The 25906-nt window shown below is 57.2% G+C and overlaps 8 protein-coding genes across 8 annotated transcripts; 3 read left to right on the top strand and 5 right to left on the bottom strand.

Annotated features, from left to right (window-relative positions):
- Positions 1–13: 13 nt before the first annotated feature.
- On the bottom strand, positions 14–1211 carry CH63R_07975 (uncharacterized protein; the record flags this gene model as incomplete). The annotated part of the gene is made up of 3 exons (XM_018302949.1): positions 14–70; positions 220–1107; positions 1155–1211. 3 exons carry the CDS (start codon positions 1209–1211, stop codon positions 14–16), a joined length of 1002 nt encoding a protein of 333 aa, XP_018157727.1.
- A 487-nt stretch (positions 1212–1698) lies between these two features.
- CH63R_07974 (ZIP Zinc transporter) lies at positions 1699–3792 on the bottom strand (the record flags this gene model as incomplete). Its single annotated transcript, XM_018302948.1, has 3 exons — positions 1699–2388; positions 3108–3268; positions 3543–3792. The coding sequence occupies 3 exons, from the start codon at positions 3790–3792 to the stop codon at positions 1699–1701; spliced, it is 1101 nt and encodes a 366-aa protein (XP_018157726.1).
- A 4542-nt stretch (positions 3793–8334) lies between these two features.
- On the top strand, positions 8335–10750 carry CH63R_07973 (Zn 2cys6 transcription factor; the record flags this gene model as incomplete). Its single annotated transcript, XM_018302947.1, has 6 exons — positions 8335–8530; positions 8688–9286; positions 9363–10146; positions 10263–10378; positions 10448–10544; positions 10602–10750. The coding sequence occupies 6 exons, from the start codon at positions 8335–8337 to the stop codon at positions 10748–10750; spliced, it is 1941 nt and encodes a 646-aa protein (XP_018157725.1).
- A 161-nt stretch (positions 10751–10911) lies between these two features.
- On the bottom strand, positions 10912–12085 carry CH63R_07972 (Phytanoyl-CoA hydroxylase; the record flags this gene model as incomplete). Its single annotated transcript, XM_018302946.1, has 3 exons — positions 10912–10950; positions 11005–11097; positions 11234–12085. 3 exons carry the CDS (start codon positions 12083–12085, stop codon positions 10912–10914), a joined length of 984 nt encoding a protein of 327 aa, XP_018157724.1.
- A 1389-nt stretch (positions 12086–13474) lies between these two features.
- Positions 13475–14513, bottom strand: CH63R_07971 (NLP4 protein; the record flags this gene model as incomplete). The annotated part of the gene is made up of 3 exons (XM_018302945.1): positions 13475–13714; positions 13797–14254; positions 14357–14513. The coding sequence occupies 3 exons, from the start codon at positions 14511–14513 to the stop codon at positions 13475–13477; spliced, it is 855 nt and encodes a 284-aa protein (XP_018157723.1).
- Positions 14514–19166: 4653 nt separating this feature from the next.
- On the top strand, positions 19167–20669 carry CH63R_07970 (Subtilase; the record flags this gene model as incomplete). Its single annotated transcript, XM_018302944.1, has 3 exons — positions 19167–19469; positions 19563–19892; positions 20070–20669. The coding sequence occupies 3 exons, from the start codon at positions 19167–19169 to the stop codon at positions 20667–20669; spliced, it is 1233 nt and encodes a 410-aa protein (XP_018157722.1).
- A 1068-nt stretch (positions 20670–21737) lies between these two features.
- On the bottom strand, positions 21738–22568 carry CH63R_07969 (Flavoprotein oxygenase; the record flags this gene model as incomplete). The annotated part of the gene is made up of 3 exons (XM_018302943.1): positions 21738–21803; positions 21867–22448; positions 22551–22568. 3 exons carry the CDS (start codon positions 22566–22568, stop codon positions 21738–21740), a joined length of 666 nt encoding a protein of 221 aa, XP_018157721.1.
- Positions 22569–25112: 2544 nt separating this feature from the next.
- Positions 25113–25901, top strand: CH63R_07968 (uncharacterized protein; the record flags this gene model as incomplete). The annotated part of the gene is made up of 1 exon (XM_018302942.1): positions 25113–25901. The coding sequence occupies one exon, from the start codon at positions 25113–25115 to the stop codon at positions 25899–25901; it is 789 nt and encodes a 262-aa protein (XP_018157720.1).
- Between the last annotated feature and the right edge of the window lie 5 nt (positions 25902–25906).

The following is a 25906-nucleotide window of genomic DNA, read 5'->3' as shown; positions in this document are numbered from 1 at the left end:
GACGATAGTCTCTTTAGACCTGCCGACTGCCTGTCTCTCTCCAGGCTGTGCCAACACGATCAACGGAGGCCTGCGGTTCTGTTCACAACACGAGTGTACATACCCATTATGCCGAGAGCAGAAGGACAACGCCTCGGATTCATCACGGCTATATTGTGCAACCCGTGCGTTTCCTTTCTTCCCCTCCCCCCTTTCCATCATTATGAAGAGTATACATACTAACACAGCCAACCGCCCCACGCCAAAGACACCTGCAACAGCAAGTCTTGTCCCCAACCGACCGCAGACCTCGCGAACCCGTCGGCAGCCCGATACTGCGTCACCCACAAGTGCGCCAGCGCCGCCTGCACCCACCCGTCCAAGCCCGCGAGCCGCCACTGCGCTCTGCACGCTTGTCTCCACACCTCGTGCCCATCCCCTCGCGCCGCCGATCCCTTGGTCGTCTCCGGGAGCCAGTTCTGCTCGACTCACGAGTGCCACACCGCGGGGTGTCACGGCCCGGCTCGGCCGAACGGAAACTACTGCGAAACCGCCCACGCGTGCGCCGTCCCGGGATGCCCGGCCCCGCGCGGTATGATTGGAGGTAGAGGTGTAAGTGACGGCACCAACGCCGCCTCGGTGTGCTGCGCCTCGCACACGGCCATGATTGCTCGCGAGAGCGCCGCCGCGTGGAGTCTCTACCCGGCAGGCGAGCGGCGGTCCATGCCGTCGCCCGTGCAGACGCAGCCGCAGCCGCAGCAGCGGGCCCGACCGCAGCGGTTTTCGTACATCAGCCAGGCCGAGGAGACGCTGGGCCAGCGGCTGAGGGAGGAGAGGGAGAGGCAGGATCACGAGGCGCGGCTGGACCTGGAGATGAGAACCTGGCAGGCGGCGCGGGGCGTCGGCGGCGGAGTCGGAGTTGGAGTTGGAGTCGGGGTCGAGAGTAGCAGCGTCAGCGGAACGGGAGCCACCGTCGGCCTCGAGACAAGGGGGAGGGGGGGCCGGGGGGGCCGGTCGGGGAGTCATGACAGCGGGTTCGGCGGTAGTCCGTCCGTGTCGGATTTGACCAGCTCCAACAACACGTTTGTCGGTTGAGAGGCGTCGGGGCTTTAGGGGTTGAAGTCGATCCTGTTCGAAGCAAGAGATTTCAGGTCTGGAAAGGTGTGAAGGTAGACATGATAGACATATCTGATAAGGGAGACATTTGCTGGGGGATCATCATCTGCTACCATCGTGGTCCAGGGGGAAGACAACAGTCGTATTGTTCCTTCGCTGCTCTACCTGGTCTTTTCTTTTCGGTATGTAATATCTATCCGCGGCAACGAGTGGACGCCCATGTAACACGAGCAACAAGCGAAACATAAAAACCAAGATAATCAACCAATCGGCTATCTTCCAAGCCGTGGCTCCATGAACGAAATCTGCCAAACAACCATCCTAAAACCAAAGACTTTATAAACGAGAGACGAAGGCTGGCAGCTAGCTAGACCAGCGTGCCTCCATCGACGAACGGTAATATTGACGGGTCAAAGAGGAGACAGCTCACGCTATACCCCCCCTTTCTATGTCCCTTCACGGTTCCTGAATAGACGCCTCACCGCGTCTTTTCAGGGCGCCCTTTCAGGCGCGGATCAGACCACAGGCCAGCAACGGCGGCCCTGATCTCCAGAAAACCTCCCCCACTATTCCGGCCTCGGGCAGTCTCTCTGCGAGCGGAATCTAGGCCCACGCACCGACGAGGCTCATGCCGAAGGCGCCAAAGAAGACGAGCAGACAGGCCCAGACGCGCTTGGAGCCCCGCAGGATGCGCCAGCTCTCGTCGGACAAGAAGTCCTCGGCGAGCAGCTCGATCAGCGCGGCGAAGACCAGCAGGCCGGACGAGATGGCGTTCATGGTGCCGACGAGGATGAGGCCGAACTCCGAGTCCGGGCTGTAGAGGCGGTGGGTGGCGAGCCCGATGGCCTGGCCGACCGGGGTGGTGCAGCCGTAGGCGAGCGCCATCATCCACGGCTGCAGGCTGCCCTTGGGCCAGTCAATGGAGGCGATGCGCGAGCCGAGGGCGAGGCCCTCAAAGGTCTGGTGGAAGGCGATGGCGACGAGGAGGATGACGAACTCGTGGCCGACGGAGACGCTGAGGGTCATGCCGATGAAGACGGAGTGGAAGAGGATTCCGACCTCGAGCATCATGCACTGCAAAATGTCCTTCTGGTGCTGCTGCGCGGGGGAGAGGACGAGGGCGCCGTGGGCGTCGAGGCGCGCGACGGGGCGGTTCTCCTCGTCGACGCGCTTGGAGAGCCTCTCGTCGGCCTGCGAGGGGGACCGAGACTCCTGGCCCGGGGTCGTCGTCGTCGTCGTCGTCGGCCCCGAAAAGACCGAGTCGTCCGGGACGTGGGTCATGTGGCGGGCGGGCTGGAAGACCATCTCGATGATGGTGACGAGGAAGATGCCGGCGAGGGCGATGGCGCCGGGCATGGCCGGGTAGTCCTCGACCCAGAAGGAGCTGAGGCATGGGTTGCCGAGGAGGGTGAAGGCGGTCGGGAGGAGGTGGACGAAGGCGGTGGCCAGGAGGACGCCAGTGCCGAAGTGGCGGACGGCGAAGAAGAAGGGCCGCGGGATGCGGATGCCGGGCACGGCGGCGGCGATGAGCGGCAGGGCGCAGGCGAGGAAGGAGACGGCGAGAATGATGAAGAGGGCGCCGACGTGGAGCGGCGTGTTGTAGGCGTCCTCGTCGCCGAGGCCGCCGGTCGGGCAGGTCGAGCGGCGGACGGAGCGGGCAGAGCGTTTGGTGATGGCTGGGAGGTCGGAGAGGTCAGCGGGAGGAGGTCACGGCGGATGAGATGCCGCGGGGGGGGGGGGGGGGGGGGGGGGGGGGGCTAGATGCCATGGCCGAATGAAGGGCGAATGTCATGAGAGAGAGGGGGGATGTCATGGGTGAGATTCCGTGAGAGTGGGAGATATCATGAGTGAGATGCCATGAAAGTGAGATGCCATGAGGGTGAGATGCCATGAGGGTGAGATGCCATGAGGGTGAGATGTCATGAGGGTGAGATGGATGGATGAACGGATGGACGGGACAAGGACAACTCACATGCAGCGGCCTGTTTGGAGGCAACGAGAAACGAAGCCACGGCCTCGGGGCTCTTGAGCGCGGAGATGATGGCCGAGCAGCCGAGGACGGACAGGATCCAGCTCACCCAGCCCCAGAGGGCGGAGCGGGCGGGCACGGAGGCCCAGAGGAGAGGCGCATGGTCGTCACCACCATGCACCTTTTTGTTTCGGGGGTGGAAACCTGGGGGGGGGAGAGAGAGAGGGTGTTAGTCTGCGTGTACGATGTGAGGCGGCGGACGATGTGAGACGGTGGACGGAAGCCTTCGAAAGGGGGCTTGCAGGTCGGGGAGCGGTGAGAGAGAGGCTCAATTCAGTGGCTGGCTGGCTGACAAGCAACCAGACTCCCTCCCCTTTTTTTCACCGTCCCGTGGTGCGCATCGGATGGTGGACGGTAGAGACTTGGTGATGGCCTCATTCACAAAAAAGACAGAGGGGGGAGGGGACAGTTCACTCACCGTGGTTCCACCCTCCCGAAACGGGCTGCCGCCTGTCGGGCTGCAGGCGCGGCAGCGTCTGGTAATTCATCTCGTCACCCCGGCCGTCGGATCCATCGGCGGCGCCGCCCCGGGCGCGGCGCTGCTCGCGGGCGTTGGCGATGCCGTTCAGGTCCTCGCAGGTGGTGAGGTCGGCGGCGAGGAAGGGCGGGTTCTGGTTCCAGTCCGGGTGCTCGAGCGTGATGTCGTCGTTGCGCGAGGGGCAGTTCATCGTGGAGGCGGCGGTGGGATGGAGAGGAGAGAGAATCTCCTTGCTGCTGCTGGCTGATGTCTTGTCCTTGTGTGTGTGTGTGTGTGTTGTGTATGTTTTGGCTGATTGTCTTTCCTCAAAGCACCACTCAGTTCAACGTCGTCTTCGACTGCGTCCGATGCGAAAATGGTCTTGGTCGTCTTCGAAATGCTGTAAGCAATGGCTTCGGGACGTGTGTCTTGAATTGGTATTGTAAGAGGATGATGCTATGAAAACGGAGATGGATCACACGAGTCGTTGGTCCAAGTGGGTGCAAGGGGAAAAAAGAAGAACAGGCGGTGATGATGTCAAGGTACTCCTGTACCTAAATACATATGGACAGTGACAAGCCACCTCTACCTCTTTCCCTCCCCCTATCTATAATCGAACACACACGCCCGCCTGGGGCCCGAGTGTGTGTCACCCACTGGTGGGTGTGGCCGTCTTCGGGATCTAAGATTTCTAGCGGCGAGGGGCGGGAACGATGCTTCGGCCAAATGCGGAACACAGCCTCCAGTCTTGCCAGGGGGGTATACCACAGTCTACAGGGGGGGCTGTTGCTGTTGTTCAAGGAAACCTAGTTACTCCGGTCTTCAGATTGTAGCAAGCGGCAGCCGGCGTCCCAGTCATGAGAACTCGCTCGGAGCCCTGATGGATCCTGTGAGCCTTGGGATTCGCTTGGGACGGGCCACGGCGGTCTCGGCCTTCACTTGGCGCCTAGGGGAGGGAGGTTTCTCCCGACTGGCACTCACTTGTAGCTGCCGGGGCCGATAGGGGGTAAGCCTGCTGGATGACGAGACCTTTGGTGTAGACTTCTGGTGTGTTGTCAATCAGTGACGGATGTCTGCCGTTGATGCGTTCATCAAGGATGATATGCTTTTTTTGAAGAAAAAAAAAAAAGACCGTAAACCAAACCACGTAGCCATCAGATGGGATACAGTTATCAAGGATTAGCCCTTAAGGTTCTCATTGACAGAGATCCAGTCTCTGCGTTGTTGGCTCAAATCACCGCTGGTCACTCACTCACCCCTCTCAGTCTCAGTCTCACTCGCATTCTCACTCACTCACTCTCACGCTCACTCTCACGCTCACTCTCACGCTCACCACCTGGACGGCTTCCGTGCATCGCCTCACCACTCGGAATCATGATGAGCTCCCGAGGATGGACTGGACTGCCTGCATCGCCGGCAATGCACATACTCCTCCCCCGCATCACCACCCACGTGGAGACGTCACTGCTCCCTCCACGACCCGGTTCCTCCCATGGCCGCATCCCGTCGTCCCTCGACTATCCGGGGACTGCCAGCGATTGCCTCTCCCACTTACCCCATGGGGGGGGGCACAGCGCTCCCGCTCTATTCCGAGGGAAGATGCACACACGATAGCCGACGAAGCCCGGCGCCGATAAGTCAGTTTCGACCTCCCCTCCCTCTCTCCCTCTTTCTTCCACCATGGGACGGTCTCGGGTGACCACGCGCCGAGTCGTGAGATCGTGATCCGTGGCCCGTGGTTCTACAGAGTACATGCAAAGACTATGCGTCCCTGCGCTGCGACCGCCAGAGTCATGCTCAAACTTCATGCCCTGGACGCCGCCCAGGCCCCAGGCCGGCCGGTGCAGCAGTTCCCACAGCAGCAGTGACGCGTCAATTGTCTCTTGTCTCCTTGGTATCTGTTCCTATGGGTATGGGGGGGGGGGGGGGGGGCCGAGGAACCCGCAAACCCTGCACTCTCAGCACTTTGAGCCTCTGACACCAGAGCCGGAGATACGGCAGAGGGCAGTGGGCAGAGGGCAGATAGGAGACACAAAGGTCCTCACACAACCTGATGCTGCGCGTCGCGATGGGTCCTTTCGGATCCGAGTACCGGCTCGTCGCGGGGCCTTTCGTTGCCGGAAACCGAACGCGCGCGCTCCGAGGTCGGTGTCGGTGCCATGGTCATGGTATTTGCTTATTTTGAAGAATGAACCAAGGAATAAACTCAAGATAACCGGCTGGAAACCCTAACGTTGAGATACCGGCTTCACTGACGCTCCCGTGGACTCGTGCTCAACGCCCCCCTCCAGGTCCAGAAGCATCTGGAAAGGCGCGACGGCTTTCTGCAAAGTCAGATCTGCTGCTTTGCCGAGTTCCCTGAGATCAGCAGCAGATGCACTAGTCCCGAAAGGAGACAAGAGATGATGGCGTTTACGTAAGACTTCCCGAAGCCCACGCGCCATGACCCAATCATGACTTTTTCTTTGGTCATCTGTCCCCGGAGTCGTGATATGGATAGCCACGCGTGGAAGTTCGACTGAGGCTCATGAGAGCCGTAGGAGACGAATGAGTGAGGGCTGACCTACTGGGTAAGCCACACCAGGTCAGAGACTCTAAAAATTTCCGACTTTGCTCATTGTCACAAACCGAACGGTTTGGAGGATGCGCTTTCTTTGAAATGGCGGCACTTGACTGAAATCGTCTTACCGCCGCCATGCGTTTGGCAGCTGAGCGCCGCTAGCTGCGCTCGATCGACCCGACATGCAAACCAAGGCAACCTCAAACAGTGAGTTCTTTGTGTGTTTAGTTTATGCGTTTAGTTTGTGACTATTTGGTCCAGCTCAAACTGCTCCCCTTCTAGGCTTGACTATCGTCGCACAAAGGAATTGGGCTGCGAGCCCCGACATCAGAATCGCCGAATCCCCACCCGGTTTCGAGAAACGAAAGTCTGCTGTCCGGATCTCACAGTCAAGTTGGAACATGAGTCCATTCCAGGGTCTTCTTTCTTGTGAACGGCGTCTATGAAACAACGATCGAGGGGTCGAAAGTTGAAAGTCAGAGCCGGGCCTGGCGTGAAAATTAAGCCTCTTTGATGGCACGTTCGTAAAATCAGCTGGAAACATTTTCCCTTGGATAATCTGAGGAAGCAATTTATCGACTCTTCTTGACCATGTTGGGTGTGTATGCGCCTGGACAGCAGGAGAAGCACAAAAGACTGGTCAACGTATTATTTCACAATCACACGGCGATGCCATGCCCGAAAACGGCGACCAGTGGGCATTGACAGGGACCTTTGTTGACCAAAGTGTCATTGAATGACCAGAGGTGAGAGTCCTGCGATGGTGAGTTGGCGCTCGACAACGGAATGGCTCGTATGCTGGCATATACCTTCTCGGCGCAGGGAGAATCGCTCGTCATTCTTGTTCAGACAGCAATCAGTGGGAGTCTGCTGTCCACCATACCGACAGCATCGGTCAACTGACGACTGCGACTTGATCCGAGAAAGCAGCCCCTTGCGGGAGTGTCCCACAGCGACAGACTTGCGAATAGCTGCCTTATTGTTGCAGTTTTACTCTGTATTTCCAACAGAAACAGTAGAAACCCTGGATTGCACTTCTACATCGAAGGTGCTGTTGTAACTATAACCAACACAAAAAGCAGCCTTAGGAACGGTATGATAATGACAAGCCCGTAGGCCATCATTCACCAGACGCCGTGCCGTCTATCCTTCTGGTTTTGGCACTTCATTCTTTCTTGCACTTTGACAGCGTTTTGCCGCTGTAGGCCGGTTGCCCTGTTGCACTGCGCGCTCATGGCCGTGGAATCCTGTTGTATGCTGCTAGCCAGTCGATGATGGAAGTTGATGATAGAGATCTCGACAGCCCTTTTGCTCCTCGACCAGGGCAGGAGAACGTAAGGTCAGTTGTGCCGAGTTATGGGACATTTGGGAGTTTCTAGGTGCCTTTTTCTTCGCATTTTTGAAGGGGAGTTGGGTAAGCTGTTTTCTCGACGCCAAACGGACGTCTCAGAGAGCTAGTTCCCTCTCAGTCTGTCTACGAATGCAAAGACCTTGTAGGTATATTTCTATCCCCCAGCCATTAGAGACTCCTCCTTTTTCTTCCATTTCGTTATGGAGTTAGTCATGACTCGTTTCTAGGTTGTGGTTCTCGTCAAACAACGTCTTTACCTCAAGCCACCGTGCCGAGAACCCGTGAAAGTCAGATACATACATCGATAAACGCAGCATCATCACTGATGCCTCATCGTCTTCCTCGTCAGCAACCAACCCAACCACACCAGAAACCAGTTCTGCTTCACTTAAGTGGTAAAGTTGATCCACGTGCTTCAAGACCATCTCCAAAGCAATCGGCCACGACGTACAGTCGCGCGATGCTGCCCACACTACATGATGCCTACCTCGGGGTTCACCCCGCATTTTCTCCCCCCCCCCCCCCCCCCCCCCCCCCGCCTCGCATCAATGCCGTGCCACCCGATTAATTTGTGCCCTTGTCATGTCCTCAAAAAGGCCATGTATCCCGCGGGATTCGTCTCTTGTGCTCTCCCGCCCAGCAAATACACACACCCCAATTCGAAAGAGGATCGCAAGACCGTCTGTCTGCCCAACCCCCTTCCCCCAGCGCCGGCCCACCAGCCATTCACAACCCATGTTGGTTAGCCCCGAAGTGAAAGGACCAGAGTTCAAACAGAGACTGACGGCGGCCGGGATTCGGATGAGACTCGGACCACGGGACGAGGGCCTGGCCGGACCTACATGAAGCCCAGACGCTGCTGCAACGCCTGCCGGCGCCGTCACCGCAAATGCGTCGTCCAGCCCGGCGCCAAGGGATGCGGCGCCTGCGTCGAGGCCGAGCTCGACTGTCGCTTTGACACGGCCTTGAGGTTCAAGCACGCGCCGGGGAGCGCGAAGAAGGTTGCAGGGGATGGAGTCCAGAAGACGGGCCAGAAAGGTTTGACTCGACTTTCACCTTCCGTGTTCCTCCACTCACCCATATCCGTCTTCATCTTCACAATTCAACCTCACACACACTCTCTCTCCTTTTCAGTCTCATGTCGACCATCTCACCGCCACCTCGCATGGAATACATTTACTCACACTCCACACAGCGAGACGCCAGAGCGAGATAAGCCGCGGGGATGACGCCGCCGCCTTCACCGAAGCTTCATCATCACCGGTCACCCAGCCTGTCCCCGGCGAGAGGGCCGCCAGCTTCACCTCTCAGGCTTCCCCGCTTGGATCTGTCCCATACGAGGGTCAAATCACCCTGGACTTCGCCCCGCCGGCCTCGCGCGGCGTTCGGGCCGAGGCGCCCGGCCAGCGGTTCTCGGGCCAAGGATCCCACGGAGACAGCAGCGCGCCGATCGGGTTCGTGTTGAACAGAGGCCCACCGCCGGCGTCGACGGCAAACCAGCACCGGGCCAGCTTCACGTCGAGTTCCGACTTTCTGGATCCCACGCGTGATGCCCTCCTCTCTGAAAGCGGTCAGTGGAGCGCCGCGGAGGTGCAGCCTCAGCTCCAGATATCCTATCTCCTCGGCGACTCCCCCTCGACGCAGCCTGGACCGCCATATCAACCGGAGCGGGCCGGTGGTTATCTTGCCCCGGATGCAGACCACCAGGACCAACCGACGGACCCTGAACATTGCGGCTTCACCGGACGGCAGGCCTTTCTCTTCCGGACTTATATCATGAGGATAGCGCCATCCGTGAGACCTGCTCCTCTTGTCTTAGTTTTTACCCATGACGGAACCACAAACAGCTGACATGCCCTCGCCGTCCCAGATCGATGCCTGTCACGACGCCCGGCCATTCACCCTCGACGTCCCCCGTCTCGCCCTCCACAAGCCCATCCTGCTCAACGGCATCTTCGCCCTCGCGAGCCGCTTCGACACGCAAAGCACCGACGACGACGACGACGACAACGACAAGAACGGCAACAACAACGGCGACGTCGCAGCCGACCGAGGGTCCGACCTGGAGAGCACCTACTACCACAACCGGTGCATCGAGCTGGTGATCGAGGCCTTCTCGCAGCCGCCCGAGACGTGGGACTCGATCCTCCTGACGGCCGTCGTCATCATGCGGCTGTACGAGGAGTACGACAATGAGACGGACTCGCACTACCACCACCTCCGCGGCACGCGGAACCTGCTGAGCCACAACGCCGTCGCCCGCTTCGTCACGCAGGGCGGGCTGGCCGAGGCCGCGAGCTGGGTGCACCTCCGTCAGGCCCTGTACGTTTACTTGGTGCGCCGGACGCCCATCGAGATCTGCCTCGAGAACTTTGAGAGGTCGTCCACGTTCCGCCGCAACGACGACACGGCGCACGCGAACCGCGTCGTCTACCTGTTCGCCAAGGTGCTGAAGCTGTTCTTCCCGGACGGCGGGGCGGGATTGCCGCCGCCGGCGGGCGGCGAGGAGGCGGCGGCGGCCTGGAAGGACCTGCGGGGCGACGTCGAGGCGTGGTACCGGGAGAAGCCCGTCTCGTTCCGGCCGCTGTTCTACGAAAAGGCGGACGTTGCCGGGGGCAAGCCGTTCCCGACGCTTTGGATGACGGCCGACCCAGGTAAGGAAACTCCCAACCCTCTTATGTTCGGGCCGAAAGATAAGAGGACCAGAATCATGGCCATGATCTATCAGGATGGAGTAGGGATCCGAGATACAAGTGCTAATGTTCTCCAGCCACCGTCGGTCTCGGGTATTATTACGCAGCAAAAGCAATCTTTTCCTTCCAAGAGTACAACAGCTCGAACCCGACGGCGGGGTTCGAGGGGACAAAGAAGCGGATGGACAGCGAGGTACGTCGAAAACGGGTGGCCATCTTGTGGTGTACTCCTTCTCAACATTATTGACGATGGTGTGCCCAGCGCGAGATCACGTTCTATCTCTGTATCCTAATGGGCCTGGCCCTGTCGAACGAAGCGGTCAACGCGTACTATCTGCCGGCGCATATGCTATCTCTATGTAAGTCTTGCCAGATCCGGAGCCACTGCCGGGTGAAGACTGACGACAGCTTCACAGGCGGGCATCTCATCAGACATCCGCTCGAGCGGGAGCACACCATTAAATACTTGGCCCAGGTGAGGACCATTGTGCAGTGGAAGACGGGGGCGCTGGTCAGGACGTTGAGGGAGCAGTGGGCGGAGCTTGACAGCTTCTCGTCGAGGTAGTCTCACAGTTGCTATTAGTTATGACGCGTCGATTTACCTCTCAAGAGGTGAACTTGTTGAGACTGGGGCTCTCTTCTTCATACGCGAGTACGACCAATCTGAATTATCGACTCGTCAACTGAAAACAGTTGACAAACAGGAGGCGGGCTAGGTAAAACATATCAAACACCGTCATTGAAGCTGTAGTGCTTGTCCCACCGCTGTTTTCGTCAGTCGTCTTCCTCGACTGAGCAAGGGCTTGAAAACGGACTCACAGTATCCCACGGCCGCCGCTTGTCAACGAAGCGCAAGTCGGTCCCGAGCCTGATCCGGCCTTCAGGGTCGTAGTTCTTGGTCGACGCGTGAATCTGGTACACATGTCAGAAACCGGATGGATTCAAAAAGGACATGAAAACACCAGCTGATGGAGCCGTGGAAGAAGGAAAAAAGACTCGCCATGTGCGCCGAGTGGAACACCACGTCGCCGGCCTCGTACGCGCTCACCATCCACCTCTTGCCGTACGTCCTCCCAAAGTCGGCGGGCCCCTCGCTGAGGAACCCCGTGGCCATCATGTTGGCGTTGAAGGCGTTCCGCGTCTCCTCGTCGCTCATGCCCGCCGCCCGCGCCTTGGCCGCGAACTCGTCCTCGATCCGCTCGCCCAGCCGCTCGCCGTCCCGCAGGTAGATCAGCCCGCCGCCCTCGAGCCGCACGTCGCCCATGGGCACCGACGCCGTCACGGACGTCGGCTCGCCGTACCGCATGAAGGACTGGTCGTAGTGCACGCCGATGGCCCGGTTGCCCGGCGTGTTGTTGCGGAGCAGCGTGCGCTTGACGGCGAGCGTGTTGTCCGCGCCCCAGCCGGTGAGGCGGGCGACGAAGGCCGCGAGCGCCGGGTGGTTGCAGAAGCCCCGGGTGGTGCCGTCGTCCGACCCGGCGTACCAGGCCTCCGTGTGCGCTCGCAGGGCCGCCGAGGTGAAGACGGCGGATTGGTCCGTCTCGCCGGGGGCTGCGTTCTTGATGCTGCCGGCGCCGATCCCGGGGTAGTCCGCGGGGGATTTCGCGTCGTCGAAGATGCCGTCCCGGGGGGACGTTCCCGGCTTCATCACGCCGCTCGGGGCGAGGGACTGGAAGTAGGACTCGCGGGCCGAGAGGACGTCTTCGCGCGGGATGAGCCCCTTGACGAGAAGGTAGCCGTTCTGGCGGTACTGCTCGCGGAGGACGTCGAGGTCGTCCGTTGGGCGAGACTGGACTAGAAGCTCGACCTCGTCGGGGGAGAGTAGATCATCGTTGACGTGGAGGTGGACGCCGTTGATCGTGGGAGGGGACGTTTCGTGTAGAGACTCGGCGTGAGGCATTGTGATTTGTTCCAGTAGGCTGTCGTTCTTTGGGTCGAGCTAACGACTACTCAGGCGTCACTTATTTGTGGTTATTATGCCCAGGTCGATGATATAGCTCGGGCGCTGTTGTTAAAGCTGAGGGTAAAGCTGAGGGTAAAGCTGTGTGTAGAGCTGTGTGTAGAGCTGTGAGTAAAGCTGTGAGTGAAAGTCAAGTTGAAAAGGGCCAAGTATGAAAAGATATAATACTCGTCTTGATTCTGGTCATCATCTGCCCTCCTCTTATCTCACCGGGCGCGAATGGTCCTTACTCCCCTAGAGTTCGAAAACACCCCAGTTTTGAACCAAAATCGCCGATTCTTGAGTTCCTGATCAGGCTAAAATTTCCTAGGAATGCTTTGTTTGGGGTTAGGAAACCCCGCCTTGGGCGAAACAAAGTCCAGCTGCAGCCAGTGGGATGGATACACTCGGCGAGTGAACAACAGGCTCTTCGTGTGGGTGGCGAGATCCTGCATCTGCAAGACTCTAAAGGGGAATACAACCCGCGGGGCACAGCATCTAGCGGAACACCAACCGGTGTTCGTTCATATCCCTCCCCATATTCCCCCACGCCTCTGTGCCTTGTCGAGGCAGATCCGGCCCCGCGCTTGACGTTATGGCATCTCCACCATGTCTCACCAGGCCGGAGCGCGCGGGGCCCACGAAATTGCCGAGACCGATGGCCGTGTTTTGAGGCGGGACTGTGCTCATCTGAGTGAGACGAGTGAGCGTCGTGAATCGAGAACGCTCAAGAGGGACGGAACGTCTAGAAAGTTACTGTAGGGGTCCATTTCAGAATCGCACACATTCGTCAGTAGAACGCATTTGGGGCGCTGGCCGATGATAATACGGGAAAACAGAACAATTACAGTCCCTCGTGTGTGTAACCTTGAGAATTAGGGAGGTGATGCCATTGAATATTTTGTAAGTCGACCTCGTCTGACTATGTACACCTTCTATCTGCCAGTTATATCAAGGCTTTCACCATGACAGGCTCTTCGCAATTAAGTAAGTCAGTTTTAGTTCTCGCTTGATTAACCGTGAAATGAGTATCATTTAGGATCCCGTTCCTTGAGAAAATAGATGTAGATACAGTGCAAGTTGCCTTTTTGAGTTATTGGTATTCTCCAGACCGTATGCTGATTTTCTCTCGTTCTAGAGCCTAGACTTCAAGACCACACCCGTAAGGATATAACTCAACATACTAGAGTTACGAAAACAGTTCAGGCGGCATGCAGAGTTGGGGTTTACTTACAACCACACCGCCCACAGTCCTTTCCCATGTGCAGCCAAGTCATGTGGCGGGTTTGATTCTTGTCCCGCTGACCGAAGCGGCAGCCACCAATGCTACAGCACAAAACAACTCCGTTCTCATTCTACCCGCCGGAAGTGGTTCGGGCAATGGGCAGGCATGCCGGGAGACGCGTCGTCCACGTCCGCGTCCATGTCGATAATGTACGGCGTGCTGCCCTGGGCCTGGATGGCGCTCTTCAGGTTGTCTCCGAACCGCTCGTCCGTGAAGTCGATCTTGGCCTTGCCCCAAGACTTGCCCGTCATTTTGTCCCGGACGGCGGTGGATGGGAAGCCGTTCCATCCGACGAGGTCTCCGTACTGCCAAACTGTCATCAGCAGCTGTCTTCTACGGCCGAGATGTCTCCATGATTCTACTACAGAGCTCCGGGGGGTCACGTACAAACCACTTCCCAAGGTGATTCTCCTGCCTCGCATCGTCCTCCGCCTTGGCGAACCGGAAAGCGTGCGTCCCCGGCCCGTCCTTGTGATAGACGACCTTGACATGCGTGCCCTCGACGAGGACGTCCCCCCACGGCCTCGTCGTGTACCGCCCGTGCGCCGACACGGACACGTACCTCGGCGCGCCGCCCTCGACGAAGACGACGACGTGCTCCCAGTCGTGCGTGTGCCCGAGGCAGACGGTCACCTGGTCCTTCTCGAAGTAGTAGCCGTACAAGTACGCGCACCAGCCGTTGTTGCAGCGCGCGCGCGAGTACACGTTGCTGTTCCCGAGGTCCGGCCCGTCGCGGCAGCCGCCGGCGGTCGACGCCGTCCCGCAGACGGAGAGGCCCGGGTTGAGGTTGCCGTCGCGGTCGACGGCGGGCGTGTTGTAGCAGCTGTCCATGTCGAAATCCATGGCTGGTTGTTTCGTGTCAGCCAGTCAGCCAGCTTTTGTTTTTCTTTTCTTCCCTTGTCGTTGTTCAGACTGCTCAGGGATAACGGTACTCGGGGAAGGCTTACCAGGCTGCCACTTTAGGTCTCTTTCGGGGGCACATACGTTCATCTTGGCGGGAGCTTTACGCCTCAGGAGGGTATTCCTGGCATTTTTGTCGATGGGAGAAGCGGTTGTCACAGCAAGCAGCGCGGCCCAGACGCTCAAGACAGTGCTAGGGATCATGGTAAAGAGGGGCCTGTCCGAAAAGCCTGCCAGTGAGCAAGTCGTACTCAGGCTATTGTTGTTGTTGGTCTAGAATTGCTTTGTAAAGAGCTTTCGTCCGCCTATCAGTGATGGCACTTATAGCTGGGCCCCTGGGGTTTCTCCGTTGCGTGTTTGCAACCTCTCAGGGCTGGAGTCATTGGATTTTGAAGGTCTGGAGGAAAATTGGACATCACGGTGGATGTCAGTCGACAAGGTTATTTCGTCCCCTAAGAGATTACAGCACGTCTCCGGGGTATCTCATGGGTAGAATAACATATAGGGTGGCTGCTGTGCTACCACGGCCTTGGATCTTTGTAGTTTCTGGGTTTCACGGTTGCAACAGGTCATATTTGCTAGCATTTTCTTAATACACGCAACGAGCAACACTTGGAAAAGAGACGCAGTTGAAATACACCTGCGTCGAGACTTCAAGAGTGTTCAAAAACATCAGTCGTCCAACACCGAAAGACTAAGTTTCTACTATCAGAGACACAAACAACTGCTTCCAAAGTGCCAACTCTCAGGTTTCAGCCAGCTCTTATCAGCTCGTTTGCAAGTTGCAACCGCTTCCGGGTTCTCCCACCACATTCCGGCAGGTCCTGCATGCAACCTTATCGACATGTCGCAAGGCTAATAGGGGAAGCCGATACCAGCAGCCAGACACGCGCGAGACCCTAGTCGCTCTACATGCCACACCCGGCTATCCGGCACCGACGGCTGCGTATGTCGCGATCGCGGCACGCGAGGCAGATTGGCTGTTACCGTGTATGCTGCTGCTGCGCTACTCGGGACGTGCTAGACATGGGTTGGGCGCCTGTCCTTACGATCGGGCGTCGCATCACACTGCAGTCGGGTCGTTCACCTGGAGGTCGGGAGTAGTCTTTTCCTCCATCAAAAGCGATCAGAGGAGTTGCCAACGCGAACCTACTCAGACTGCCCAGTCAATTAGAAAGCCGACATTGAAGAAACATGGGAAAACTGTGTTATTAGCTCTATGCTGCGCAGCAAGAGGTGAGTCGAGTCATACTAGACAGCCAACGACAGATCACACAGATGATGGCGGGAGTTGTGTCAAGGGCAGTCCTAACGATCTACCCGTGGGGAGCAGCCATCATCTCTACCTGGGGGCTGTCGTGCATACGCAGCCAACTTTCAATTTCGGCTTGTGCCGAGTGACTCTCATCCTGGATGATTGCGCTGGTGACTGACCATGATCTCCGATAAGGCGGTGCAACCCACCAACGGCTGACGGCTGACGGCTGTGTGTGACTAGGCTGCCGGCATTTGCCTTTTGTCGAGGGTCTACAGAGCCTCACGGACGACATCTCTTAATTTCCAACGTTGGAAGACATAGGTATACACTAACGGCCAGTTGTCAAACCTCTCTTGACGTTCAGTTGTCATCGTAGTTGTTCGTTGAGTCGTCAAAGCCCAGCTGCCAAGCCGGAGCCACCCAAAGCTTGGGTGGTCCCGGGCTGGTCCACAGAGTCCACTACTTGGCACGCTTCTCACGGAACGGAGACAACACGGGTGATGCGATACGGACTCACGGAGAACCCCATCTCAACTGGGAGACGCCGAGAGAAGGCTTCTTCACATGTCAGTGAAGGGCTATCGACCTCTCATTCACTCCTCCGTAGTCCGTCCGGCGGCTTCTTCCCGCGTAACAGAAATGGGGCCCAATATCGCCAAGCAGATACACCTCTCTCTTGGCCCGGTTGCACCACTCGAACCCCCCCTGTCGATAACGCACATGATAAGTGGGAAGAACCACAGCAAGGAACGGCCTTAGAGCAATGATTAGATTGCGCAATGGCCCTCCACCCCCCTTCCGAAGAGCCGTCTTGTTCTCCTTACCTTGCCATTGAGTTGATCTGAACCGGCACATGCCCTTTATCTCCTTCCTAATCCCGTTCTCGTCTTACTTCCCGGGACTGATACTTTGCCCTCTTTGCCGAAGGATTCCAAAGAGAGAGAGAGAGAGAGAGAGAGAGAGAGGAGTGCCTGGACATCCACACTCTGCACCTTAAGCGGGCGTGCGGCGTGCCGCCAGGCACAGCTCTCCCCCCTCGATCATGCATTACGTGGACCTGTTTACAAAGTCGGCCGACCTACCTTATCTGACTGCCGCCGCCGCCGCCGCAGCTGTTTACGGCCCGCGCGGCGGGATTGCCTACCTGGAACTCCCCTTCCCCCCTTCACTGACCGGGGTGGGGGTTAGAATGATGTGCGTGAGGTGAATGATGCAGGTGAGGAGCTGGCAGAGACCCCATGCTCGCCAAGCTGAAGCTTACCTGTCTTTGCCGTCCATCCTCCATCAACGGCGGTCGTACTGGAACCCCGCTCTCCTCCTCCTCCTCTCCCTCCTCTTCCTCCTCCCCGTTGCTCTTTGATTTCTCTGCCACGACAACGACCTGACCTGAGTGCGGCCTGTCTCTCTCTCAACTCGGTGAATCATCATCGCCCCTCATCCCCGGCCCCCAATCCTCATATCATGCGGCAGTTGCCTCCCCCCCCCCCCCCCCCCCCCCCCCCTGGCTGCGGCTCTTGGCGCTCCATAGGTTATCGACCATCGACGCAGGGAAGCTGGCGCAATTCCTCGTCTCGAACCTGGCGAGCGAGAAACGGCCTCAATGGCATCATCCAAAGGCAGCAATCGAACTGGGGACACAGCTCACAGCTCACAGGGGGGGGGGGACGGGAGTAACGCCGTCGCAGTCAACACATCAAAGCATACTGAATGGGGATTGGGAAAAGGTAGAACCTCGCCAAGGCTTTTCCCTCAGAATTCCCGCAAAGAGCAGCACCCAAAAAAGCACGGAAACCCGTCGTCGTGTGACGTGCCTCTCGAGAATGAAGGCGCCTTCAGGCCTTCAACAGGGACGTCATGGACCTTTCGGGAAGCTCGTTACCAACGCAGACGTGGCGTTGATGCAAGCCAGCCTTGGTCGCGAGACTTGAACCCGCCAACCTTGATGGCTGTGTATGTGTGTGTAAGAGAGAGAGAGAGAGAGAGGGCCATGGTTGATGAGAGTCAAGCATGCCGTGAGAAAGGGTCAAGAGCCAAGATGCCCTCCCACCCTCCGTGGTGTTCTCCATCCCAACAGAGAAGGCGATAAACTTCTGGATGGCCTCGTCCCTCAAAGGGTCGGCGCTTAGAACGCCCAGATGAGCTTGGCCGCACAACCATCCCACGCAGCCTGACCCTGCGCCTTTCTTGACTCTCGTCGTCTCTATGTGTGCCTGAGCGAGCCAAGGCTGAGTTGACCTCTTGAAGAAGCAAAGCAGGGCACACGCGCTCGCTCTCACAATAACCATCCAAGACGGCAAGGATTGTGTACGCTTCTTCTCCTCGGTCGGCATCTGGCCTGTATGAGGATCTTCCCGCCTCCAGATAGTCTATTGGGTCCTCCCCCCCTCCTCCTAACCCCCCTGCCACCCCTCCACAGTCGGACGTCAGTACAAATATGGCAGGCGGGAAAAGCGGTAGGGCGGTGTGGATTCATGTACCATTTGATTAAGTGCTTGGCCCCCCAGGATGTCCTTATGCACCAGCTCCCCTCGCTAATGCCGTGTTGTGCGACCTTCCGAATTAAGCTTAAGTTGGAGACTGTTATGGCTCATCCGCTTTCCTGTTAGACGCAGCAGCTGTCTAAGCCGTTCTTGGTCATAGCCATGGTTCCGTTAGCAGCAACAAATCAAGTGGCGTAGGAGCTGTATGATATGTATCGTTATTGTCGTCCAGATGTCCGCACTGAGCCAGGTCGACCTAGCGAGCGAGGGTGAACTGCTGCCCGCGTGGACCCGGGCTGTTGGTTCAGCGTGAGTGAGACGGTCTGTATAGGCAATCTCCATAGATGGTTGCATATCCGATACCCAACAACCATCAAGCAACCTGCTGACGCTGATCGATCGCTCGGCACGACTTCCGGGGACCCTCTCCCACTCAAGCTCCTCCCTCTCCCCGAGAGAAGGCCGTAGTGGTGCTCGGAGCTCGACAGTTTGTCTCGGGGCCCCAGTCAAGTCCCCCTCACAACCTAAATACCGAGCGAGCATATCACACGTCAACTCTACCAAGACAGGGCAGAGTCCAGAAAGAAAGCTGGGCACGCATGGGATATTGCAGGGTCGGCGGCCACAATATAAGCCCGTAGGCGAGGCTTTTTGGAAGGTAACAAACACCTCGCACGAGCGTCGAGCGGCCCTCGCGTGCTTCCCCCTTCCAAGACCGCGCACGCACACTTACACACCCTTATTTCCTTGCTCAGATGCCCCCAGATGCCCTCGCAGCCGTCTGCCTCCCTCTAGATCCGTTTTAGGCAGCTTGAACGGCTTCGAGCTCACAAGTCGCAGCTTGGCAGAGCATCACGCAAGATACGACGCAGATAGGCGCAATGGGAGCGTGAGCTGACAACATCTCCGTCGTGGGGACATCGTACTGTCTCCTCTCGTCTCGGCTCTCGACAGGACAAGAATGACATGTTCGTGAGATCGAGTATAAAGCGAGGCCATCGTCCCTCGTCCTTCAACCGTCTCTTCTGTCTCTCCAGCCCCATCCGCTCTTGTCTGCCTCTCCAGCTCTCCTCCCTCTCGGTTCCTTGATCAGCCCCCCCCCCCCCCCCCCTCATCGCAATGGCCAACCTTCGCCGCCTCGCCCTCGCCATCGGAGCCCTGCTCCCGGCCGTCCTCGCCGCGCCCGTCCTCGACCGCCGCGACGAGCCTGCCGCCGTCCCCGGCAAGTACATCGTCACCCTCAAGGAGGACGCCGGTGCCAACGTCGAGTCCCACCTGAACTGGGTCGCCGACGTCCACAAGCGCTCCCTCGGCAAGCGTGACACCGCCGGTGTCGAGAACAAGTTCAACATCAGCAACTGGAACGCCTACTCGGGCGAGTTCGACGATGCCACCATTGCCGAGATCAAGGCCAGCCCGGATGTGAGTCCTTCCCCGTCCTGTTCTCCCACGAAGCCGTGGAGGGTAGAGGAAGAGTGTGTTGTGAGTGAACCCGTCTGACATCCCCCCTTACAGGTCGCCATTGTCGAGCCCGACTACTACATGTACCTCTCCGACTTCAAGATCGAGGACCGCGCCCTGACTACCCAGTCCGGCGCCCCCTGGGGTCTGGGCTCCATCTCCCACCGCACCTCGGGCTCGACCCAGTACATCTACGACACCACGGCCGGTGCTGACACCTACGCCTACGTCGTCGACTCCGGTGTCATTGCCTCCCACACCCAGTTCACCGGCCGCATCACCCTCGGCTTCAACGCCTTCACCGGCACCCACACCGACACCCTCGGCCACGGCACCCACGTTGCCGGAACCATCGGTGGCTCGACCTACGGTGTTGCCAAGCGCGTGAGTCTCTCTCTTCTGTCTCGTTCCAAACCCCCCCTTCATCCATCGTCTTCCCGAGATGCAGTTCACCCAGACGGACTCTATCTCCCCCCCCCCCCGCCTTACTTTCCTCTCTCATCATCTTCACAAAGTCACAGTTCTCTATCCCATCCGGATGCTAACCAAACCTCTCTCTAGACCAACCTCATCTCCGTCAAGGTCTTCCAGGGCGCCCAGGGCACCACCTCCTCCATCCTGGCCGGCTTCAACTGGGCCGTGAACGACATCACCTCCAAGTCCCGTGCCGGCCGCTCCGTCATCAACCTGTCCCTCGGCGGCCCCGCCTCCACCACCTGGACCAACGCCATCCAGGCCGCCTACACCCGCGGCGTCCTCTCCGTCGTCGCCGCCGGCAACGGTGACCAGTTCGGCCGCCCCCTCCCCGTCTCCAGCCAGTCCCCCGCCAACGCCCCCAACGCCCTGACCGTCGCCGCCATCGACTCCAGCTGGCGCCCGGCCACCTTCACCAACTACGGCGCCGGCGTCGACATCTTCGCCCCCGGTGTCGGTGTCCTCTCGGCCTGGATCGGCGGCAACTCGGCCACCAACTCCATCAGCGGAACCTCCATGGCCGCTCCCCACGTCGCCGGCCTCGCCGTCTACCTCCAGGCTCTCGAGGGCCTAACCACCCCGGCCGCCGTCACCGCCCGCATCAAGGCCCTCGGCACCTCCGGCCGTGTCACCGGCACCTTGAACGGTAGCCCCAACCTGGTTGCCTACAACGGCAACGGCGCGTAAATCCGCCCGACGACAACGACTACAACAGAACAAACATAGAAGAACAAAAGAGGGGGGAATCAGGGGTGGGGGGACGTTTGCGATGTGGGAGGGATACTCTCTCGCGCATCGACTTTTTTTCCTTCTCAAGTCGATCGTGGTTTAGTGTAGTTGCTGGGGTTGAAAAGCTTCGTTTTTCGAGGTGGCAGAGCGTAGATAAAGCAAAAGCCGAGTAACTGAATACAACCTCTTTAGAGGACATTTGGTCTCATGTTGAGTCTTGTTACTTCTTCGTGATGTTGTTGATGATGTGGTGCATGGCATCAAAGTGACCTCCGATAGAGTGTATTGTGTCACTTCATCGTGTTTGTATAACGCTTGACCACAGCAGCGAGTACTGATGTAACTGATTGGGACACAAACAACCCTACTAGAGTAGCCTTCGTCTGGCTTCCATTGAAGTGCCAGTTAATTATGTATATCTCTGGGTTGTTTTTCATTCAACTGCTTCGTTAACTCATCTACCGGTTTCCACCCTATCTTTGGACGAGATTCATTGAGTTGTAAACTATCAAAACTTGAGTATCTGTGTTTGTGTTTTAAATCCAGCGGAGATTCGGCATGCCTCGTCGTCAACTTGCAACTAATGGGTGAGTATCATGGAGAAGCAAGCACCTTTGATCTATGCTGGCAACACTAGTGAGGCAACATAAGACGAAACATTGTAAGTTGTTAGTGCACAGCAAAGATAGCAGTGACAAGTTCTCTTTCTACCACTAGGACGATGTCGACGCTTTGCGTCTCAAGGTCACACTCCCCTCTGAACAACGCAACAAAGCCAGGCGAGCTGGGTACCAAAATAAACCTGAGCAAGGCAAGGACTCTCGAATCACCTTAGTTTTACCTATAACTAGGTAAACGGGAGGAAGGTTCGTAAGTCATATTCCGATTGTTTCAATTGGTGATGGAAATGGCGTATTGTGTCTGATGTGAAGTGGGCAACTTTCATATTGAACTATCTAGCCTAACCTACTGATCAGAATCTGCAATCCATCAATACTGTTCAAAGGTGGCTGGTCTCGACAGCTTTCAGTCCGCCTTTGACCGAGCCCCCTTGAGACCCTCGTTGCTATTCTTGCCGGCGTTTCCCTCCAGCTATTGCCTCGAGGTTAGTTGCTCGCCATGAGTGCAGGTTCCCCAAGAGAATGGCCCACTCACCCCTATCAGCATGCGCTTGTCTCCCGGAACAATCATCTCGAACGACTCGCGGATGACGCCGTACTCGAAATACCCGAGCCGAGCAATCGGGTTCGTCTTGGAGACGTCGATCCTCCCCTCCGTCAGGACGCTCTCGTCGACGTGGACCCCGACGACCCTGGCGAAGACGACGTCGACGGCGCCCATGGGCGGGTTGCCCGGCAGCCGCACCGTCTGCATGTACTCGCACTCGAAGCGCACGGGCGAGGCGGCGACCATCGGGACGGGCGTCTTCAGGCTCCGGGACCACGTCTTTTCCAGGCCGGCGCGGACGAACTCGTCCTCGTCCGGGCCGACGGCCTCCGCCGAGACGTTGACGGCGTCCCGGAGGGCGTACGTCGCGAGCTGCCAGCAGAAGCTCCCCGTGCGCTCGATGTTGTTGACGGTGTCCTTGCGGGCGCCGTCGTAGGTCTGGTTCGCGCTGAACATGACCATCGGCGGGTCGAAGCTGACGTTGGTGAACTGGCTGTAGGGGGCCAGGTTGTGCTCGCCCTCTGCGGAGACGGACGAGATCCATCCGATGGCGCGGGGCACGACGCATGCCTGGGGTCTGTCAGTCTTGAGAGACGGAGGGGTAGTGCGCCATGGATGGGATGTGTCCTGTAATACCTTGAAAGGGTCGTATGGAAGCCCATGATCACTGACTCCGGGTTGATAAAACATGTTGACGATGCCTATGTTCTGAGTGAGATGTTTGTTTACCAACTGTAGTTGTCAGACCTCCAAGAGTAGACTGTTGCCTTTTGGTTCTTTGGTAGACGAAACTTGAGTTCGCAGTCCATGCGAGGTGAGATGTCAAGTTCCATTCTCCGACAGCCACATCCGACAGCCACATCCCGGATTACGTCACAACTGACTGACACTCGGGCTATTCGGGGTCGGAACGCTTCCGGCGTTTTCGGACGGTTGGGGGCCCTTCTGATGCCTCGGACAAATCGGTCATTCAGGCGGTCAACAACACGCTAACTTACCTGGACAATTCCATCAGCGAGACACCACGATCAACAACGACGAGAGAATACTCCCTTTTGCCTGGAATCGCCAAGCTGAGGCCCAGTTTCCGTCTAGTCCGTGGTTAGGTGGTATTTTGATAGATGAGCTCTCAATCTTGTCGTCCCAATGTCTGTAACGAACTTGGAACAATGAAAAGGAAAAGAAGCACCGGTTGGCAGTCTAGAATGAACAACATTCAAATCGACAATGCTAATACTTCAAGTACTGAACAATGAAAAAGTCGGCTGATTTACAATGGCTTGCAGATTCTGCGGTATTACCTGCTCTTAAAAAGTTTAGAAAACAACACAGAAACTCCTGTTTCTTAGTAACAGATCATACATGAGTTGAGATAAGACTAGCAAGACTGATTTGACCTTGACTCAAAAGACCACAAAAAACCACCGCAGGAGGGTCTGTCTCAACTACCCAATAATGATGGACATGATCAACAACCGGATCACGGAACCAAGTTACAATGCATTCGTTACCGTTTATTGACAGGTCAAGACCAGATCGAGGAGAGTTTCCCAGCTAGGCAAATGGACCGAGATGCATATGCGGTTGGTCCTGGGTGACCTACACGCAGCAAGGGTGCTGCAGACAGAAGAGCGTTGGCGCTTCACCCAAGTGGAGTCAGCACATACATATCTGAACAAACAACACCGGGGGCAAGATGAGGGGGATACATGGTAGCATTCGAGATGAAAGTCATCGGATATCAGTTAACATGACCCCTGAGAACCCCCTTGCCGTCGACCTGCCTACCCCCATAGGGCGTGACTCCTCGTCCTTCGTTGGACATGGCATGGCACTATGCTCTACGAATACTGCGTTCAAAGCTCTCTCAAGGCACACCTAGTAATTCTGCTTTAAGGGTAAGACTAATGTTAAATTAGAGGGTATAACGCACACGAAGGGCGCTACGGAGGGCGTTAGAGACGACGGCCCAAAGCGTTGTTTCGGTGCTACCGCTCCGGGTTGAACATGAGATCCGTACTCGCCGTTGGTGTTCTGTGCATGCAGCAGACAGGCTCGGTGGCTGCATGGCGCAAACGCTGCCATCCTTTTTGTGGCGGTTGGCGAAGCGAATAAAATCAGGGAAAGCATGGGAACATGAGTCCGATCCGAACCCTGCAAAACAAATTCGTCAAAGGTCTGGCTGGGTCCAGAACTGGGCTGCGAGCATGAGATGTACAGGTACATACATAAACGACCGCTTCGTATTGCCTTGTGCTGGCTGCTGTTGCAGGGCGACACAGGCTACCTACCATAGGGCAAGGCGACATGCGGGGCGATCGATCAGTGACACTGGTCGGGATTGGATACTCCCTTGAGGTTCGAAACCCTCGGCTGGACGGAGGAACAATACACTATTACAACTTGCGGGCCTGGCCTAACGCAGGCCCGAGGTAGGTATCACCATGAATCCAGCAAGCTCTTGAACCCTTGAACCCCGAGTTTCAAAGCAAGATGAGCAGAAACCACGAGGATCATCATAGGGCGGCAAAGAAACCAACAGCTTTGAAGGGGTACCTAATTCCCTTTACAGATGGCGCAATCCAACGGGTAGATCTTCCAAGCCTGCTGACCCCATGGCGCTTTGGGTAATAATAGAACCCTTCAGCTGCCAACATGACCGGGCATTGATAGCGGCTATCATGTAAACATGGTGACTTGCAGATGTTCTGCAGAACATTTCCTGCGGATAATTCACATAGTCTGGCAGCGAATGCTTCAGCTGTTCCTTGATTTCATCGGAGATTGCGCTACAAAGGGAATTCCGTGCAAAGCAAGAAGCAAGGGAAATAGCGACCACCACCTGTCAATGAAGTATGCGGGCCAACCAGGATCAATAACCATGCGGGATTGTGGGGATTCCCCGGCGCCTAGATATAGCGCTGCCAATCGACCGCTGCTCGTCGAGGGTTGGCTTCGGAACCGAGTATGCAAAGGATCGATACATGACCCCTGGGCCACTCCTCCACGGGGTGCAGCCGCCCTCGTTCTCGGGCAGGGATATTCTGTCGTGTAAGGCAGCTGAAGAGCGCCAGCCGTGGTAGTGATAAGATCTTCTATCTGCAGTCATTTGTCGATTATATATAAGTATCAGCAATTTTCAGCGCGGTCTTTCACCGAAATGCCAAAAGGAAACTGTAACATACTTTCATGCCAAAAATAGGTTACTTTCTTTCTATTTCGACAGCCCCCATCATGAGCTTAATGCAGAACCCTATTCTCATCAAACTTCGAGACGACGCAGAGCGGCATGATGAATGGGCAACCGTGAAGTTTTGGAATCACGTGCTCACGAAGTACGTTTTCACGGAGGATCATTTCGTCGTGTCTACCGAGCAACCCCCCGTCCCTTTAGGAAGTCTAAGACGGGTAGACGTTGTCATTGAATCCTGGAGTGGGTCTCGATTTCACCTTTTGTTATTTCTCGAAGCAAAGAAGGGCCGAGCCGGGCCCGTCGACATTGCCGAGGTTGAGGCCCAAGCATACTCGGCATGTCTCGAGCATTTTCAGGAGAACACCACAAGAGGACAGATATGGGCGATGACCTGTTTTGGTCCCAACGCCCGTTTTTGGGTATTTGACTCTCAATGGCCTTACCTCGCACCATACTACCCCGTCGAAGGAGAGCATGGGCAAAAATCAACATACATCGACTTCAAATATCACGAATCTGCGATCATGGACACTTTGCGCCACATAAAGGGGAACCCTGTTCCTCCCGCCCAAGTGTTCAGACGACCTCTGCAGGGTGCCGAGTCCTCAGAGACAACTCTCTTATCCGCGGAGTCCGTCACCCTGGTACGTGTGACAAAAATCCGGAAGACAGGCCCGGAAATTGAGACCTTTGAGGGGACCAAATTCAAGACGGTTAGTGCTAGATGGTCGCCAGCACAGTGCATCGTGGATGGGCAGGTTGTCGATGGCTATTTTTACGATGGCAATTCGGGTGCTGGTTACTTTACGACGAACAAGATCCAAGGCTGATATGC

The sequence above is a fragment of the Colletotrichum higginsianum genome, chromosome 5 (assembly GCF_001672515.1).
Source record: "Colletotrichum higginsianum IMI 349063 chromosome 5, whole genome shotgun sequence".
NCBI lineage: Eukaryota > Fungi > Ascomycota > Sordariomycetes > Glomerellales > Glomerellaceae > Colletotrichum > Colletotrichum higginsianum.
Note: the sequence above shows the minus strand (reverse complement) of the source record. Positions and strands in the feature narration are given on the sequence as shown.